Here is an 18,513-nt window from a genome sequence, read left to right as displayed (position 1 = left end):
GTCATCGGACGTCCTCCGGGCTCTACTGCGCAGGCGCAGTAGTTCTGCGCATGCGCAGTAGAGCCCGGAGGACGTCCGATGACGTCAGCGCGCCGGCGTGGGACGCAGAAGTTCCGGGCCTGGTCGGGTCGGCCACCGGGAGCCTGCGGAGCGGCGGCGAGGGCACCTCCTGCCTGCCACGGGCTGGAGGAAGCCCCAGGTAAGTGGAAATTGATTTTTATTTTTTACCCACCATCCCTGAACCTTCCCTTTAAAGGCAGGGATATTTATAAGGTGGCCATACACGTTTAGATGTATGACCCATCAGTCGGAGACTGCTAACGGTAAAGCCAGCGCAGGAACGACGGGGCGAAAAGAGGAACGGGAAGGTTCTATAGGACCCAGAGCCTTCCCTCTCCTTAGGTAAGTATCTGTTTATTTTATTTTCACTTCAGATTCACATTAAAGGACAACTGTAGCAGGAGGGCTATGGAGGCTGCCATATTTATTTCCCTTTAAGCAATACGTGTTGCCTGGCTACCCTGCTGATCCTTTGCCTCTAATACTTTTAGCCAGAGACACTAAACAAGCATATTCAGAAGTGTTTTGAGATTAGCTGCATGCTTGTTTCTAGTGTTATTCAAACAGTACTGCAGCCAACTATATCAGCAGGGCTGCCAGGCAACTGGTATTGTTTTAAAGGAAATAAGTATGGCAGCCTTCATATCCCTCGCACTTCATTTGTCCTTAAAGTCATCACTTCATGATCTCATCCAGGATCAAAACAAGTCAGCTAAGCGCGAGTTACTTCAGCTCTCTCCCTCCCATTGTTTATGTGCTGTTTATCAAGGCTCTATGCACTGATCTAACTATGCATCAGCAGGTACTGGTGTCTTTTTCAGAGTCAGCTGATAAGTAGGTTGAATTGTTACATAACAGCAGAGCTTATGGGCTTCCTATGACTCAGTCCAAAATGAGGTTAGAAGAAAAAGACTACAGGCCAAATAGGAGCAGAGAAGATGCATATACAGCAATCTGTGCTTTAAAATTTCTGAGTACAGTAGAATCCCTTTATAGTAAACTCCAAGGGACTGGGCAAAGTAGTTAACTATATCCGAATTTTACTACAATATTAGAAATTGTCATACACATGAGGTATACTGTAATACTGTATCTTAATTCAGTCAATAATTGGGAGTCTATTTGTCTTTTCAATGCTTGAGCAATCGAGCACAATGTCTCTAAGCTAGATGAAAATGCACAGTGCTTAATATGCAGGGATTTGCATGCAATAATCAATCAACAGCTTGTACAGGAAGCATAGGTCTCACCAAAGTACTGATAGTGTGCTCCTCCGTCCACATTTCTGTGCAGCCTGTATGATATTGTAGCGTTGCAGGCATGCACAAGCTAGTCACAGATGACAGGCAATTCCCTCAGTAATCAGGCAACAGCTTACACAAGACACAGGTCTTGCCAGCTTGTGCTTTTGTGTTAATCCACGCAGGGCCAGAGTAGTGTGCAGATAGAGAGCAGGCTACAGGTGGCTGCCAGCCCGCCCACTGGCAATGGCATATAGGTCACCAACTGATGTATGACGCAAGTGCCCACCCACTTTCCACTATATCCAGATATAGAATACCATCCGCAGGTGCCCAGAAGATTCACTATAACAGAAGTTCTATTATATCCGGGTTTACTACCGGTATACCAGGCATTACTCCCATTTACTTATAATGGTGCTTGACCGGGACCTAGACATATAATTTACTAAATTTTTTACTGTATTAGAATTTACTGTAACAAGATTATACCGTATAATTAAGCCATTTTTACTGACTATAGGTTATTGGAGAACAAAAATATCGTATACCTGTAATCCGAGATACTCTTCAATAGAAGTATACATTTCCTGATTTGAAACACATATTGCTAAGAAAGAGATTTGAGTCTCCTGGTTATACATTGCATTCTCATTGCCTGCTTTAGCTTGTTCAGACTTTAGGAATTGATTCGTTTTTTGTGAAGCAATCTCGCTAACAGTGGCTTTTCTATTCTCTGTTTCAGGCCTCTGAAGAGGTGTCCAAATCCCTGCAGGCCACAAAGGAAATTTTGTGCGGTACAGGAGACAAGGAGCCTCAGACTGAGACTGTGGCTCAGCTAGCTCAGGAGCTCTACAACAGCGGCTTGTTAGTGACATTGATCGCCAACCTGCACCTCATAGACTTTGAGGTATGTAGAATGTCCTTTCACCACCATACACTAGACGGTATTTATCAAAATAAGGCAACAGCTATTTTTATTTTGAATGGCGTAGTATATGGAAAGGATCCCCAGGGTGCCTGATGAATAGATCCATACGTGGTGCATTTAGCAGGCGTAGAATTTGTGAATTTGGCCCCAGGAACGGCCTCTTCTGCCTTCTGTACAGTAAGATCTCTTCTAAATAACGTCACGCTGTGAAAAAAATTTGCATCGGGAAAAACAGGAAGCTCCTTAACCCTTTCCGGACCGGACCACTCTGTCCACTTTAAGACCAGAGCTGCCCATACCCTTTTAAAGCGGATCCGAGATGAATCACTAACTATAACACGTAACACAGCAAATCTAGCTGCAAACCGCTTCAACAGAGTATGATTATTTCTTCCTGTGATACAATGAGGGCAGCCATGTTCTGTCTGTCACATTACACACAGGCAAGCTGATCTGCATCTCCAGTACTCAGCCTGTGAAAACCTAATTCCTCCTCCCCTCTGCCTCTGAAATCACTGGCTAGTAACACTGCCCAGACTGAGCTCGCATAAGCCCTTGCTACTGTCTGAAAATGCCTAGGCACTCTGAAAAGCTGTGGGCGAGGTTTGTTTAGTTTATAGGGAATTAGAGTATTAAAAAAAAAGTATTTGGCTTGAGGAATGCCCTATAAACAATAGGAAAGGAACACAATTATGTAATGAGTAAAAGTTTATCTCAGATCCACTTTAAGTGCTGTGATTGGCTCCTGCCCGATTATAAAGAAGCTCTGCTGGCACAGCGACGCAGACAACCGTGGCAACAGCAACAGCAAGTGGCTTGTGTGGTGGGGATGGTTGAAATCTACGCCCTGGCAGGGATAATGGCTCCCAAACAGGTAGATTTCGATTACCAAGGTCCGGAAGTAGTTAAAGAGGAAATTTGCCAAAAGATAGTAGTAGGGCGCAAAAAATAAATCAATACATTGCAAAAAGAGAAGTTAAAAAAAATCAGGGCTGTGGAGTCGGGGCAATTTTTGACACCCGGAGTCGGAGTCGTGGTTTCAGAAACTGAAGAGTCGGAGTCGCATGATTTTTGTACAAAATCCACAGCCCTGTTAAGTATTAGACTAAGGAGTCGGAGTCTGAGCAATTTTGGGTACCCGGAGTCAGAGTTGGAGTCGTGGTCTCAGAAACTGAGGAGTTGGAGTCGGAATATTTTTGTACCGACTCCACAGCCCTGAAAAAAAATGGTATATAGACCAATAAATGATTGATAATCACCGCATAATTCGTTCAAGTAGTTTGATTCACTGTGAGAGACACACCTGCACGCACACACACGCATGTGCGCACGCGCACACACATACACTCTGTTTGGTAGTTGGAAACAGGAGTTCTTTCCCACAATGCAACGAGCTTTACAGACAGGAAGCTATCAAGGCCGTGGCTTGGATGGATGGTTTTACTTATTGTATACACAGGAATGCTCAGACACTTATTTCAGTTTAGAAGGTAACCTCTGTTTGTATATACCTTATTATGATATAATCAGTTTATATTGTCCCAAGTTTAAAGCAATGTGCATGGTTTGTGTATTGTAGAGGTATACTTACAGTATTCTTCCTTTCTTCTTTCCTTTATTTTTCAGTGTGTTAAGTTAGTCAGTAAATGGTATCATAATTAGGGCTGTTTTCCACTGAGAATGACTGCGCTGCGATTTGATCTTATGTCTCCCATTTTTACTGCGCTGCAAACCGTCAGGTAGATGCTGTGATTGCAATGTGTTTGCAATTTCTGATGGGAGAAACATAAAAAATGTCTGGGAAAATATTTTGACGGGCGAAATCATGGAAAAATCACACAGGTGCAATTGCTATGCGATTTTCCTGCTCTCCTATACTGTGTATAAGAGGCTAAGCTCACAAAAAATGCAGCAGGCAGGCGATTGTGGAAAACTGTGTTACAAATGGAGCACACTAATGGAAATATCCCTCAGCGGTCACCATTTAGTTTAGCCGTTTTCACAGAGGCGCTTAGCGAAATTCTGTTCCGATACTGCCATATACTCCTTGTTTATTGCCTGATGAAGTGGGGTTAAACATGCGAAACGCGGTGCAGCTTTTTTGGAGTATGTCAATAAATTTACGACTGTTTTGAATTTGACAGTTCTGGTGTTTGCTTCTGGGAGGTAACTCCACCACTGCCTCCGTAGCAATTTTAAGATTTTTAGTGTATTTTAACCTTTTGGTGCCTCTGTTTACTTTATACCGTTAGTTTTACGTTTTTCTACTATTTCACAGTGGCATCACAAAAAGCATGTAGTGGAAATCAGCCCTTTTACATAGCATTTTCTTTTGGTCCTTTACCTCTCATTCATAGAGATGAAATATGGAGATTACATTACATGATCCTCAATGATGATTCCTGGCTTGTGACACTCAGAAAAAGGGGTCCTAATCAGATAATAGAGAACAGTTTTGGGGGCTGTTTAAAATGACACTTGGCAAAATAGTAGTGTTTCCCAGCGCGCTCTAAAAGTGATAACTGCTCCGATGGGGGCTATAGCATGAGTTCCACAATACTAAACATTTCCGTCTATGGCTGAGGTTTCCTTTTACCGTCCCAAGAACTCATATTTTTTTTTTTATAAAAGGGATTTTGTTTCTCGTTATTTGTATTCTGAAAGTGGGGTGCTGTTTTTCAGGGGAAGAAGGACGTGTCCCAGATATTCAACAACATCCTGAGAAGACAGATAGGCACTCGCTGTCCTACCGTGGAATACATCAGTTCCCATCAACATATACTCTTTATACTGCTTAAAGGGTAAGAGTTCAATAAAGCTGAATATGACAGATGTGTAACTCTGCAAATGCATTTGTGCTTGATTTACAGAAGCCAACCTCTGCTTAAAGTGCACCCGAGGTGACGTGTCATGAGATACAGCTTCTCTCTTGTCGGTCCATTGTCGGGAATATAGTAATTCTCACTGAGAAGCAAATTCGAGCCATAAAGGTTTTCCTGCCAGAATACAACTTCTGAGGGCAGGGGAGAGATAGAAAAAGGTTAATAGTTCATGTATATTAACTCTGGGACACTTAATAGACTGCCATTGAGCAAAGACAATAATACATTCAATCTATACATGTTTAAATATAAAATAAAACCATGGGATGTCTAAAAAAAATAAAATAAATACAAAAAGGTCATTTTTAGGAAAATAAATACAATTGCTTATCTCATCAATTTATTTTTACCTCGGGCTCAGTTTAAAGGACAACCAACCTGAGACAAAGCTACTTAAAGTGAACCTCCGGACTAAAAATCTACTCAGCAGAACTGAAAAGGCTTGGTGTTTCTTTAAAGAGAATCTGAAGCGAGTATAAAACCGGCTTCTTCTCTTATATTCAGCAGGGGCGTGTGTGCCCCTGCTAAACCGCCGCTATCGCGCCGCACAACGGGGGTCCCTTACCCCCAAATCCCCTCGTGGAGTCCCGGGGATCTCTTCCGCATTGAGGCAGGGCTAACCGCTGTAGCCCTGCCTCACGCGCGTCTGTCAGCACGTATCTCCGCCTCTCCCCCGCCCTTCAGTCTTCCTTCACTGAGAGGGGCGGGGGAGAGGCGGCTATGTGCCGCTGATAGACATGCTGTGAGGCATAGCTGCAGCAGTTAGCCCTGCCTCTAGGAGCAGCAAAATCTACGACCAAGTTGGTCGAATATTTTGCAGGGGGGGAATTGGGTAAGGGACCCCCGTTGTGCGGCGGGATAGCGGCGGTTTAACAGGGGCACACATGCCCCTGCTGAATATAAGAGAAGAAGCGAGTTTTTTACTCTCTTCAGTGTCTCTAACAGTTTCACAGCATCAGAACTTTGTTTTTCTTACCAAAGCATCATTTTTAGCTGCATTTTTAGCTAAGCTCCACCCATCAAAGAAAAAAAGCCCGGGCTTTTTTCCCTGATGCTGTGCAGAGCATGATGGGATTTCGTTTGTTGTTATTCACGTTGCCTAGCAACTGGGAGAGGTGCTCAGGACACAGGACAGTTGGAACTGTGTCTCATGCTCCCTGTCATCTCCTTTCAACCAAAAAGATGGCTGCCTGCATGTTCTTTTAAAACAGTGTGGGTAAGAGATTATATTACCTATCTATTTTAATTAACATAACTAATGTAACTTAATGACAGTATGTTTGTTTAGGCTGAAGTTCCTCTTTAGGGTAAACTTAAGAGGATGGTCATGTTGCATTCACATACCTCTGTGCATTGTCCATTCCTCTCCTTGAGGAATGGACAAGAGGTAGGCTTGTAGCGATGTTCCCTCCTATCGCCCTCCCACGTCATCATCTCCCTCATCCTTATGGGGTGGGGGAGAAGAAGGAATGGTAGGTAAGCTGATAGTAGGGAGCATCACTACAAGCCTTCCTCTTCCTGTCTGGAAATGTGATTTATTTATTTTTTTTTGTCAAAAATCTAATTTTTCATGGAGTGATAATGGGAACTGAGGAGAACGAGGAAACGGACAATGCACAGAGGAATGTGAATCCAGCATGAACATACCTCTGTGCTTTCCTAGGTAACCTTGCTCGCGTCAAGTGCCCCTCAAAGGATACCCAAGGTGACATGAGATAGACATGTGTATGTACAGTGCCTATCACACAAATAACTGTGCTGTGTTTTTTTCTTTCTCTGCCTGAAAGAGTTAAATATCAGATATGTAAGTGGCTGACTCAGTCCTGACTCAGACAGGAAGTAACTACAGTGTGACCCTCACTGATAAGAAATTCCAACTATAAAACACTTTCCTAGCAGAAAATGGCTTCTGAGAGCAAGAAAGAGATAAAAAGGATCAATAGTTCCTATATTTTAGCTCTGGCATACATACATTTAACAAAAACTATAAAACAGTTAAAAAGTAGATTTAAACATAAAATAAAACTGTGGAATATCTTAAGTCATTTTTTAGGAGGAGGATAGATACAGTCGTTTATTTAATTAGCTCATTTTCGTCTCGTGTGTCCTTTAACCTCCTTAACGGTAACCCTGAGTCATGCTTGACGGAAAGCCTCAGAACAGGGTGGTAATCCTGTGCCTGAGTGAGTTTCATGCAGGAGCTGCTGCAGATCTCTCTGTGGTATGTTTTACTTCTTGTTTTTAGGGTCTAAAAGCTTGTGAAAAAAATTGCACGGCTTTTACACCCTAAATCTGGAAATAATCATAACGCCAGGGAGGTTAACATACAGGTAGTCCTCGGTTAACGAACGAGATAGGGACTGTCGGCTCGTTCTTAACCTGAATCCGTCCTTAAGTCGGGACTACCTGTTCTGCTGCCATTTTTAATGCAGAGTTGGCACAGCGGAAGGTAAATAGAAGACATTTCACCTGTTCCATGGCTGTAGAACATCCCAGCGTGCTACCTGGAAGCTGCGCGGCTCGTCTTCTCGCTCCGTCCACTGTCCTCCCAGCGGCTTCACATGCGCCACATGATGACACAATCAGGAGAAGCCCCCTAGTGGCGGCGCCTCATTATGCGACGCATGTGAAGCTGCCGGGAGGACAGTGGACGGAGCGAGAAGACGGGCTTCACAGCTTCCAGGCAGCATGCTGGGGCCTTCTTCAGCCATGGAACAGGTGAGATGTTCTTTATTTACCTTCCACTGCGCCAACTCTGCATTAAAGTGGAATATAACCCAGTATTTCTTCTTTGCTCTAAAAGATTATTTACAGCATATAATATAGTAACACAATGGTTTTTTTTTAGTAAAACAGCATTTAAAGGGTTACATCACAGGACTGACTTTTTCTCCTGCAGGGGCTGCCGCATCCGAACTGGTGATTAGCTTATCTTCTGTATACATTCTTTACATGATACAATTAAGTAAACATTCTCTGGCTGTGCAGAAACTTATGCTAATGAGTCCTGGAGTGAAACACAGGTCAGAAATCACTGATGGTTGCATTTAAAACAGAATTACAACGGTTATGAATAAAATGCACCAGCAGCTTTCAAAGTAAATAAACTGAACTTTGGGAAGTTATAATTTATAAATGAATAATAATACTTGTGCACAAAAACAAATATGATAATTGTATGGGTTATAAAAAGTAGGAAAACACATTTTTGTTGAATATTTTGTCAGAGTTTTAAACCGCTTTTAAAAATGGCAGCAGAACCTGTTCACTTTCTGCCATCTCCTCTGTGGTGTCTGCATTACCTTGCAGTCTATTGTACATTTTTTCTCTTTTCTCTGCACATTTAATTACTTTATCTGATGTAATTATATCCAGTCTTATGACTTTCTTATTAGAAGTATTTTCCACCGAGAATCAAAAGTGTGCTGCATCAGTGCTTTGGCGCTCACTACACAACTACATGTTTGGAAAGGCCATACTGAACAGGGGGGCTTTTAATCTGCCATTACATTTTTTTGTGCAAGCTTTTCTTACCTTTACAACAGCATGGCAAAGCTGTTGGAGCAGAGAGGACATTTTGATTGTAATTCTGCTTCAACAAGGTACAGGAAAAGTTATGTAAGTTTTGGGCAAAGTTTTTTTCATGGTTTTCCATTCACATAATTTGTTACTGAATTTGTTATTTACTTTTGCCTGTAGTTCCCATTTTAAGCTGTCAGTCCTCTTATGCTTTTGGGCTATTACGGTATATTCTCCGTTTCCTTTGTGTCATGGCTCACACCTAATAATAACTGCAGCTTGAAAGGCTGTGAACGCAGAGATCATCGCTGTCTGACATAAGTGAACCATAAAGGCGTGGTGTTCTATTTTTAGGGCCGCTAGTTCTGGAAAAATGTCCGTATCTTCTCATTGGGTATTTGTTACAGAGATCAATGATCTTTCTGATTAGAGTCATCCATGCAGCAAATAATGCTAGGGACAAATGCGTCAATGAGAGGTCTGCCTGCTGTAGGGCAAAGGAGCTGGACACTGGGTGCTTCATCATTCCAACCCTGCTGCTATATTTAGATTTTGCATGTTCCTGGAAATGTTTAAAAGCTGTTTCTGGTTACCATATATATGGAATCCTACATAATTACTCCGTATTGAATAGAGGACTTGGAGCTGTAGGGCTTTTTGAGGATTAGGCCTGGAACCCACTGAAAACCGCAAACGCAAAACGCAACCGCTAGCGTTTTGTCTGAGCGGTTTGCAAGCGGATTCATGCACGTTTTCGGTCGCGTTTTGCAACAGTGTATTTTTTTGCTCACCGGTTGTGTAGCGTTTTGCGTTTCGCGTTTTTATCCTGATTGGTCCTGTGAATTATTTTTAATTTTGTTACAGTGTGCTGAACCGCAAAACGCTAGCAAAACCGCTCAATTTAGGTTTTGCTGAGCGTTTCTGCTAGCGTTTCAATACTTTACATTGAAGCGCTAACGCTCCCAAAATGCTGCAGGTCCTGCGTTTGCGTTTCTGGGAAACGCAAACGCTCCTGTGGAAGTTGCCCCATCCATTAACATCAGCTGAGCATTTTGGCAAAACGCTAGCGTATCGCAGCGCTGCCAAAATGCTCAAAAAAACTCTCTTGTGGGTTCCAGCCCTTAAAGTTGATCCATCATAATATATATAGAGCTCATTGGAGCATTTTTATGCTGGCATGATTAGCAAGCATAGGGAGGACGTATGATCTTCATACAGATAGTGCCAGTGCAATTCGGGTGCAATTTAGATGCAGACGAATTGCAGTAGTTGTAACTCAAGGCGCGTAGCTCCTAACTGTCCCTTTTTTTTTTAGGGAACCAAACCCCTCTGTCCCTCTTTCAGGACTGATGTACAGATCTATGTAAATATGTTTGTTTTTTTACAACAACAAAAAATGTGTATTAAATAACTCTAAACTTTATTCCCATCCTATAAATTGATCTATTTCCTATTGTCAAATGTTAATATGAAGGGAATTGAACCAGGATAGAAAGGACCAGCATGGTTTGAATTATAAAACACATTTTTCTTATGAAATCTTTAAAGTATCCATGACCATAGGTGTGTCAGGGACATGGTTAGAGGTGTTGCAGGGGTGTGGCTTAAGTGTCCCTCTTTTTTTATCTCAAAAGTTGGGAGCTATGTAGGCTTGTCAAGCGTTCAGACGCGGTGGTGTTATTGGGTGGCAGAGAAACGTGACATGTCGAGTCTGAGCAGTGCTGCGGTTGCGCTCAGATCTTACTCTGGAAGGGGGGCGTCTGTACAGCACCGGTACCGGGAGCCAGCCGGTGCAGGAGAGCAGCTGACAGGCGGTGACTTTACCACTTCTTAGCAGTCCATGTGAAAGGACTTTTACAGTTGGCAGTGTGGTTACGAAGCGTAGAGGGTATATTTAGATTCCTGCTTGGACTTGGATTTTAGGAAAAGCCAGCCTTTCAGACAGGTGCCTATGATGACTGATTCCCTGCTGCTGTTCTGTGGCAGTTGTACTCTTGACAGAGGCTTTAATAGGCTTGTGACAGGATTTGCTTGAAAGGGCAAACAAGATGCAGAAATGCCCTTTATTTATCATTAAGATTCTTCAGCAGCAGTAATAGTATTTGCGATTAGAGTCACGTAGAAGAGGATTTTGTAAAAATGAGCGTGTTTATGTTCTGTGTATTGTACTCCAGGTGGAATCCTCCATTCACTGTGAGTCTCTCTGCCTCCGAGAGAAAGGCTAGCAGAGCTTAAAGGGCCTTGGCAATTAAGTAAAGCTTTCAGTGTGGTTGCAGGCTCAGGCTTTTAATTGCTAAAGGTAAGCAGAAGGCATTCAATAATTTAATCAAGTGACAGCATATCTGGGATGTGGCGGTAGGACTGCTTCCTAAAATAGCCGGCCTGTCACGTGTCTGCATCGCTGGAAAGTAGAGGAGGCTAAGCCTCATTCTTTGTAAAAACATCATTAATGAAAGTAGGTTTGTTAATATTTCATTGCTTTGTTAATCATTTATTATACTGATTTCCACTCGGCTTGTTGTGGAATTCCATCTTCCAGGTGTTTGCCGGCCTGCTAATGTACACAGATCTGTACATGTACATGTGTTCCCGTCTTCTACAGCAATATCTCAGGGAAAGGAGGCTTATAAGGGTGTATTGTAGCGTTTGCTTAAAAGGAACTCGAGGTGCGAGGCCTATGGAAGCTGCCATATTTATTTCCTTTTAAACCATACCAGTTGCCTGGCAGTCCTCCTGATCTTTCTGGTCAGTAGGGTGTAAATCACACACCTGAAGCAAGCATTCAGCTAATCTTATCCTCCTAGGTAATAAATGTAGTACCTTAAAGAGACACTGAAGTGAAAAAAAAATTATGATCTAATGATTTGTATGTGTAGTAAAGCTAAGAAATAAAGCATTAGGAGCAGAGACATAAGTCTCCCTCACCCCCACTGTACACCCTGATGTGTCCTTCCACCGTGGATTAAAGGTATATCTTTTGCAAGCTCAGTGCCTTCAATTTTCTCTTCATGCCATATCACAGTGCTTTGTTCTGAGGTGCACGTGCATGTTATGAATACAAAATCCGGTGAAGCGGACCTGTGCCTTGCTGTTGATGTCTAGTGCCAGTCTTTTCTTCTCATTGTTGTAGAAGCAAAGAAAGCATTTAATAACTCTGCCTTACCTTGGTCATCCACCATTGAGTCCCCACCCTCATCCTTTAGGAGTCCTATACAGTCAACCTTTATTTTTTTTTAGAGTTTATGTACTTGTAAAACTTTTTTTGGGTTAGATTTGATATCCCTAGCAATTTGATTTTCAGCTTCGATCTTTGCCAGCCTAATTTCTTTTTTTACAATTTTTATTGCACTCCTTTATAATTGCTTAGTGCAGCCTCGGTCCCCTAATGTTTTAGGACCTTATAGGCATTCTTTTTCCTCTTCATTTTATCTCTAACCTTTCGATTCATCCATAGAGGCCTTTTTTTATTACTAGACATTTTTTTCCATATGGGATATACAAGTGGTGTGAAAAACTATTTGCCCCTTCCTGATTTCTTATTCTTTTGCATGTTTGTCACACTTAAATGTTTCTGCTCATCAAAAACCGTTAACTATTAGTCAAAGATAACATAATTGAACACAAAATGCAGTTTTAAATGATGGTTTTTATGATTTAGTGAGAAAAAAAACTCAAAACCTACATGGCCCTGTGTGAAAAAGAAATTGCCCCCTGAACCTAATAACTGTTTGGGCCACCCTTAGCAGCAATAACTGCAATCAAGCGTTTGCGATAACTTGCAACAAGTCTTTTACAGCGCTCTGGAGGAATTTTGGCCCACTCATCTTTGAAGAATTGTTGTAATTCAGCTTTATTTGAGGGTTTTCTAGCATGAACAGTCTTTTTAAGGTCATGCCACAAGATCTCAATAGGATTCAGGTCAGGACTTTGACTAGGCCACTCCAAAGTCTTCATTTTGTTTTTCTTCAGCCATTCAGAGGTGGATTTGATGGTGTGTTTTGGGTCATTGTCCTGCTGCAGCACCCAAGATCGCTTCAGCTTGAGTTGACTAGCAGATGGCCAGACATTCTCCTTCAGGATTTTTTGGTAGACAGTAGAATTCATGGTTCCATCTATCACAGCAAGCCTTCCAGGTCCTGAAGCAGCAAAAAAAACCCAGACCACCACACTACCACCACCATATTTTACTGTTGGTATGATGTTCTTTTGCTGAAATGCTGTGTTACTTCTACGCCAGATGTAACGGGACACGCACCTTCAAAAAGTTTAACTTTTGTCTCGTCGGTCCACAAGGTATTTTCCCAAAAGTCTTGGCAATCATTGAGATGTTTTTTTTAGCAAAATTGAGATGAGCCTTAATGTTCTTTTTGCTTAAAAGTGGTTTGCGCCTTGGATATCTGCCATGCAGACCGTTTTTGCCCAGTCTCTTTCTTATGGTGGAGTCGTGAACACTGACCTTAATTGAGGCAAGTGAGGCCTCCAGTTCTTTAGATGTTGTCCTGGGGTCTTTTGTGGCCTCTCGGCTGAGTTTTCTCTGCGCTCTTGGGGTAATTTTGGTCGGCCGGCCACTCCTGGGAAGGTTCATCACTGTTCCATGTGTTGCCATTTGTGGATAATGGCTCTCACTGTGGTTCGCTGGAGTCCCAAAGCTTAAGAAAGGCTTTATAACCTTTACAAGACTGATAGATCTCAATTACTTTAGTTCTCATTTGTTCCTGAGTTTCTTTGGATCTTGGCATGATGTCTAGCTTTTGAGGTGCTTTTGGTCTACTTCTCTGTGTCAGATAGCGCCTATTTAAGTGATTTCTTGATTGAAACAGGTGTGGCAGTAATCAGGCCTGGGGGTGACTACAGAAATTGAACTCAGGTGTGATAAACCACAGTTAAGTTATTTTTTAACAAGGGGGGGCAATCACTTTTTCACACAGGGCCATGTAGATTTGGAGTTTTTTTTCCTCACTAAATAATAAAAACCATCATTTAAAACTGCATTCTGTGTTCAATGATGTTATCTTTGACTAATAGTTAACGGTTTTTGATTAGCAGAAACATTTAACTGTGACAAACATGCAAAAGAATAAGAAATCAGGAAGGGGGCAAATAGTTTTTCACACCACTGTACATACTACAATATTGATTAAGAATAAGTTTAAAAGCTTGCTATTTCCCTTCAGTGTCCTCCCCTTGTAGTACATTATCCCAGTTCACCAAACTTAGTGCCTGCCTAAGCTGATTGAACTTTGCTTTTCTAAAATTCATAGTTTTAGTGGTCCTGCTGCCCTGTGGCCTATCAGTCACCAGATCAAACGTAATCATGTTGTGATCACTATTTCCCAAATGTTCTTGAACCTGCACATTTGATATATTATCTGGTCTATTAGAAATGATCAGATCCAGTAACGCATTCCCCCCGAGTTGGTTCCGTTACCATTTGAGTCAAGTAATTGTCCTGTAGTGCTGCCAGAAATCTGCTGCTTTTACTGGAATGGGTAGCCTCAATACTCCAGTCAATGTCTGGAAAGTTGAAGTTGCCCATAACTATGACCTCATTTTTACTTGCAGCTTTTTCAATCTGCTGTAGTATTTGCAGTTCTGCAGCTTCATGAATATGTGGTGGCCTGTAGCATACCCCAATAAGCAATTGGCAACTTTTATTTCCACCATGAATATTTACCCAAACGGACTCCACATCTTCGCAATCTTCCTCCATCTCATTGTTGAGGACAGCTGTAAAATAATTCTTAACAAAGAGACAATCCCTCTAAATTAGCTATCCAGTCATGGCTTTCATCCATCCATGTCTGGTTATTCCCACAATGTCATAGTCTTTGTCTTTCAGAATGAACTCTAGTTCGTCTATTTTATTTGCAAGGCTCCGAGCATTGGTTGCCATGCACTTTATATTTTTACCACCGCATTTACCAATTTTGTTTACATGAAATGGGCTACTTGAAGTTTTACCAACCTCCTTACTCTTTACACTGTCCCTACCCCCCTCTCCATCCCCCATAATGTTAGGCTCCCACTGTCTTTTTACCTTATCTTGTCTACGTATTGAGACTTTATCTTCCCGCCTCCCCCCAGATCCTAGTTTAAAATCTCCTCCAACCATTTAGCCATCTTATTCCCCAATGCAGCTGCACCCTCCCCATTAAGGTGCAGCCCATCTCTGCTGTAGAACCTGTAGCCGACTGCAAAGTCTGCCCAGTTCTCCAGGAACCCAAACCCCTCCTTCCTACACCAATTTCTCAGCCACTTATTTAACTCTCTAAGCTCCCTCTGTCTCTCAGATGTAGCACGTGGCACTGGCAGTATTTCAGAGAACACCACCTTGGAGGTCCTTTAAGTTTATCTCCAAGTACCTGAAAATCATTTTTGAGGACCTTCCATCTCCCACTAACTTTGTCATTGGTGCCAATGTTATGCAATGGGAAGAAAATGAAATGGTTGCACATCTAACCAAGATGCACCTGATAGATACTCACTGCATAGGGCTAAAAAGCCTCTCAAAGGCACAAGTGTGCTCATTGCAGTGAAACAGGTGCATTAACCACTTCACCACTGAGGGGTTTTACCCCCTGACCACCAGAGCAATTTTCACCTTTCAGCGCTCCTTCCATTCATTCGTCTATAACTTTATTATTACTTATCCCAATGAAATGAACTAATATCTTGTTTTTTTTTGCCACCAATTAGGCTTTCTTTAGGTGGGACATTATGCCAAGAATTATTTTATTCTAAATGTGTTTTAATGGGGAAATAGGAAAAAATGTGGGAAAAAATTATTATTTTTCAGTTTTCGGCCATTATAGTTTTTAAATAAAGCATGCTACTGTAATTAAAACCCATGAAATGTATTAACCCATATGTCCCGGTTATAAAACCATTTAAATTATGTCCCTATCACAATGTTTGGCGACAATATTTTATTTGGAAATAAAGGTGCATTTTTTTCAGTTTTGCATCCATCCCTAATTACAAGCCCGCAGTTTATAAAGTAACAGTGTTATACCCTCTTGACATAAATATTTAAAAAGTTCAGTCCCTAAGGTAACTATTTTTTTTTTTTTTTTATTGTATTTTTTTTTTTAATTACAAAAAAAAATAAAAAATTGGGGAGTGTGGGAGGTAATAAGTTAATTTATTGTGTAAATGTAATGTTTGTATATGTAAAATGCTTTTAGGGTGTAGTTTACTATTTGGCCACAAGATGGCCACAGAGTGTTCGTTTACATGCGACCTGTAAGCGTCCGGAAGGACGCTTACAGGAAGCAGTAGGAGGCTGGGAGACGCACAATGATCTCGCTGTTTCTGAAAGAAGCAGCAGATCATTGCGGGGGCTAGATCAACGAACGGGAATGGATTTTCCCGTTCATTGATCTCCGAGCGGGCGGCGACGTGCACGAGCGGCGGGTGCGCGCGCACGAGCGGCGGGAGCGCGGACAGCAGCGGTAGCGCTGAAGGTACGGATTTCTCCGTCCCTGGTTTTTTAGGAGGGAAAAAAGGGACGGAGAAATTCGTACCGCTGGGGGTAAAGTGGTTAAGAACTAATGCATCTCACAATACAAACAATGGAAGCAAATCCATGCGTTACACATTATCCGGGGACCTTACCCTTCTCTTATTGAGAGAGACATCTGTTCCATGCTGCAGAGCATTTTAGCAGATGTTTGTGAGATGCATTAGTTCTTAATGCACCTGTTTCACTGCAATGAGCACACTTGTGCCTTTGAGAGGCTTTTTAGCCCTATGCAGTGAGTATCTATCAGGTGCATCTTGGTTAGATGTGCAACCATTTCATTTTCTCCCCATTGCATATCATTGGTGCCAATGTGTACCATGACAGCCTGGTCTTCCACAGCCCCACCCAATAATCTGTCAATTCTTTCCGCTACATGCCGAACCCGAGCACCCGGGAGACAACAGACTGTACGGCATTCACGGTATATTTCGACAGATTACCCTATCTGTGTGCCTGATAATTGAATCCCTCACCACCAGTATCTGTCTAGCCTTAGCTGCACTCCTATTCCCTTTCTCGTTACAGCAGTCTGCCCCTTGGTTGCTAATAGGCACATCCTGCTGCAGCATTGCTACTCCAGAATCATCCTCCCCAATATTACGCAAACAAGCATACTTATTAGGGAGGGACAACTCGGGACTAGCCTCCCTGCCAATTTTTCCCCTACCCCTTCTAACTGTGCCCCAACTAGCGGCTACCTCTGCTTCTTTTTCCGACTGTACTCCACCCACCTCATCTTCAACTGGTCCAACCAGCGTCTGGATCGTGAGATCCAAGCTCTTCTCCATGTTGTGTATGTGTCTCAGTGTTGCGAGATGCTTATTTAGCTCTGTGACTTCCGCCTCTTATTGAGCAACACACACACACCCAGGGCAACAGTAAACACCCTCAATCTGCTGATCAAGGCATGCATACATGTTGCAGGATGTACACTGTACTGCATAGTCCAACATGACTATTGTGTGGGGAAAGTTATTTAAAGTAAACTGTGGTGGTAAAAGATGAAACGGGAGAGTGAGTGAAGCGGGAGAGGAGGAAAGGGAGAGTGAGTGAAGCTGAGGAGTGAGTGAAGCTGGGGAGGAGGAGAGGGAGAGTGAGTGAAGCTGGGGAGGAGGAGAGGGAGAGTGAGTGAAGCTGGGGTGGAGGAGGGGGAGAGTGAGTGAAGCTGGGGTGGAGTCCTCAAAACTTAAAGACTACACCACAACGTGCCTAGCACATTTTAACCAATGCAAAAAAAAGGCAATATTGGTTGAAGGTTTTTTTTTTTTTTTTTTTTTTTTACCTGCTTCCTCTTGCCTCTCTTTGTACCTGTGTTGTAATGCCTGTTTTTAACGCCTATGCCACTTGTGTCGAAGCCACAAACTGAGCAGGGTCAGGTACTGAGTCCTGAAGCTGTCCAAATACCTCCTGTTACAGCTAATCCCTCCCCCTAGCTAATTGCCTGCCTGCATGCCTGCCTGCTGCTAAGCAAACTAGAGGGAAAAAGAAAAAAAAATGTACTTTTAAAAACTGACACTTGCTGCTAGATATCAGATGAACCGCAATGCACAAGCCACCAGTTATCACAGCAGCAAAACGCAATTTACAAACAACAGCAATGTATTATAATCAGTGCTCTCAATTCCCAGCAGTGAAGTGAATCGGCCCTCCACCAAGATTAGGTTATAGTAATTATCAGTACTATGCAACCAATTCATAATGTCATTTTTTTTTTCGCTTCAGTGTCTCTTTAACTGCTTGCCGACCGTGCCACGCCGATGGGCGTGCCCCAGGACTGCCTAACGCTGATTGCCGTAAAGTCCTTGGGGCTTGCAGTGCAGGAGATCGAGCGCAGGCTGCACGCGCATCTCCTGTTAGTAGGCGGAGCAGAGCTCCGCCTTCAGTCTCCGAGCGGCGATTGCCGCTCAGGGGACAGTTAGACGGCGGACTCGCCGTCTACATTGTACAGCACTGCGATCTGCAGCAGCGCTGTACTGGGGATTTGTACATGTTTGCAAAAGGACATATGAAGTCTTCCTTTATAAGCCTGTATTTTTCATTTTATCACCATTACAGGCACGGCTTACAGGATTGCTAAGAAGCATATTATAAAGCGAGAACATGGTTAGCAGTAACTCACTGCAATCATTCGCTGTGTTATGGGTGCACCTTTCACTGCATTTTTTGGGGGCTGTTATAAAACCGTAATAATGTCCGAGAGAGAAATGAGGTGATATCACAGCGCCATAGAATATGTTGGCGATTTATAAATCAATAATAATAATAATCACAGTGTCTAATCTTTTTTAAGGCACACCTAAACTGAGAGGGATATGGAGGCTGCCATATCTATTACCTTTTAAACAATACCAGTTGCCT

General features: G+C 42.5%; 1 protein-coding gene across 2 annotated transcripts in view; it reads left to right on the top strand.

Moving 5' to 3' along the window:
* The window catches only part of CAB39L (calcium binding protein 39 like), a 166,894-nt gene that overhangs the window by 89,406 nt on the left and 58,975 nt on the right, over positions 1 to 18,513 (top strand). For both annotated transcript variants that reach the window (XM_068267132.1, XM_068267133.1), the window contains exons 3-4: positions 2,047 to 2,211; positions 4,915 to 5,033. In XM_068267132.1, the coding sequence (XP_068123233.1) occupies positions 2,047 to 2,211; positions 4,915 to 5,033 (284 nt within the window). The remainder of the gene's footprint in view (positions 1 to 2,046; positions 2,212 to 4,914; positions 5,034 to 18,513) is intronic.

This window comes from Hyperolius riggenbachi, chromosome 2 (genome assembly GCF_040937935.1).
Source record: "Hyperolius riggenbachi isolate aHypRig1 chromosome 2, aHypRig1.pri, whole genome shotgun sequence".
Lineage (NCBI taxonomy): Eukaryota > Metazoa > Chordata > Amphibia > Anura > Hyperoliidae > Hyperolius > Hyperolius riggenbachi.
Note: the sequence above shows the minus strand (reverse complement) of the source record. Positions and strands in the feature narration are given on the sequence as shown.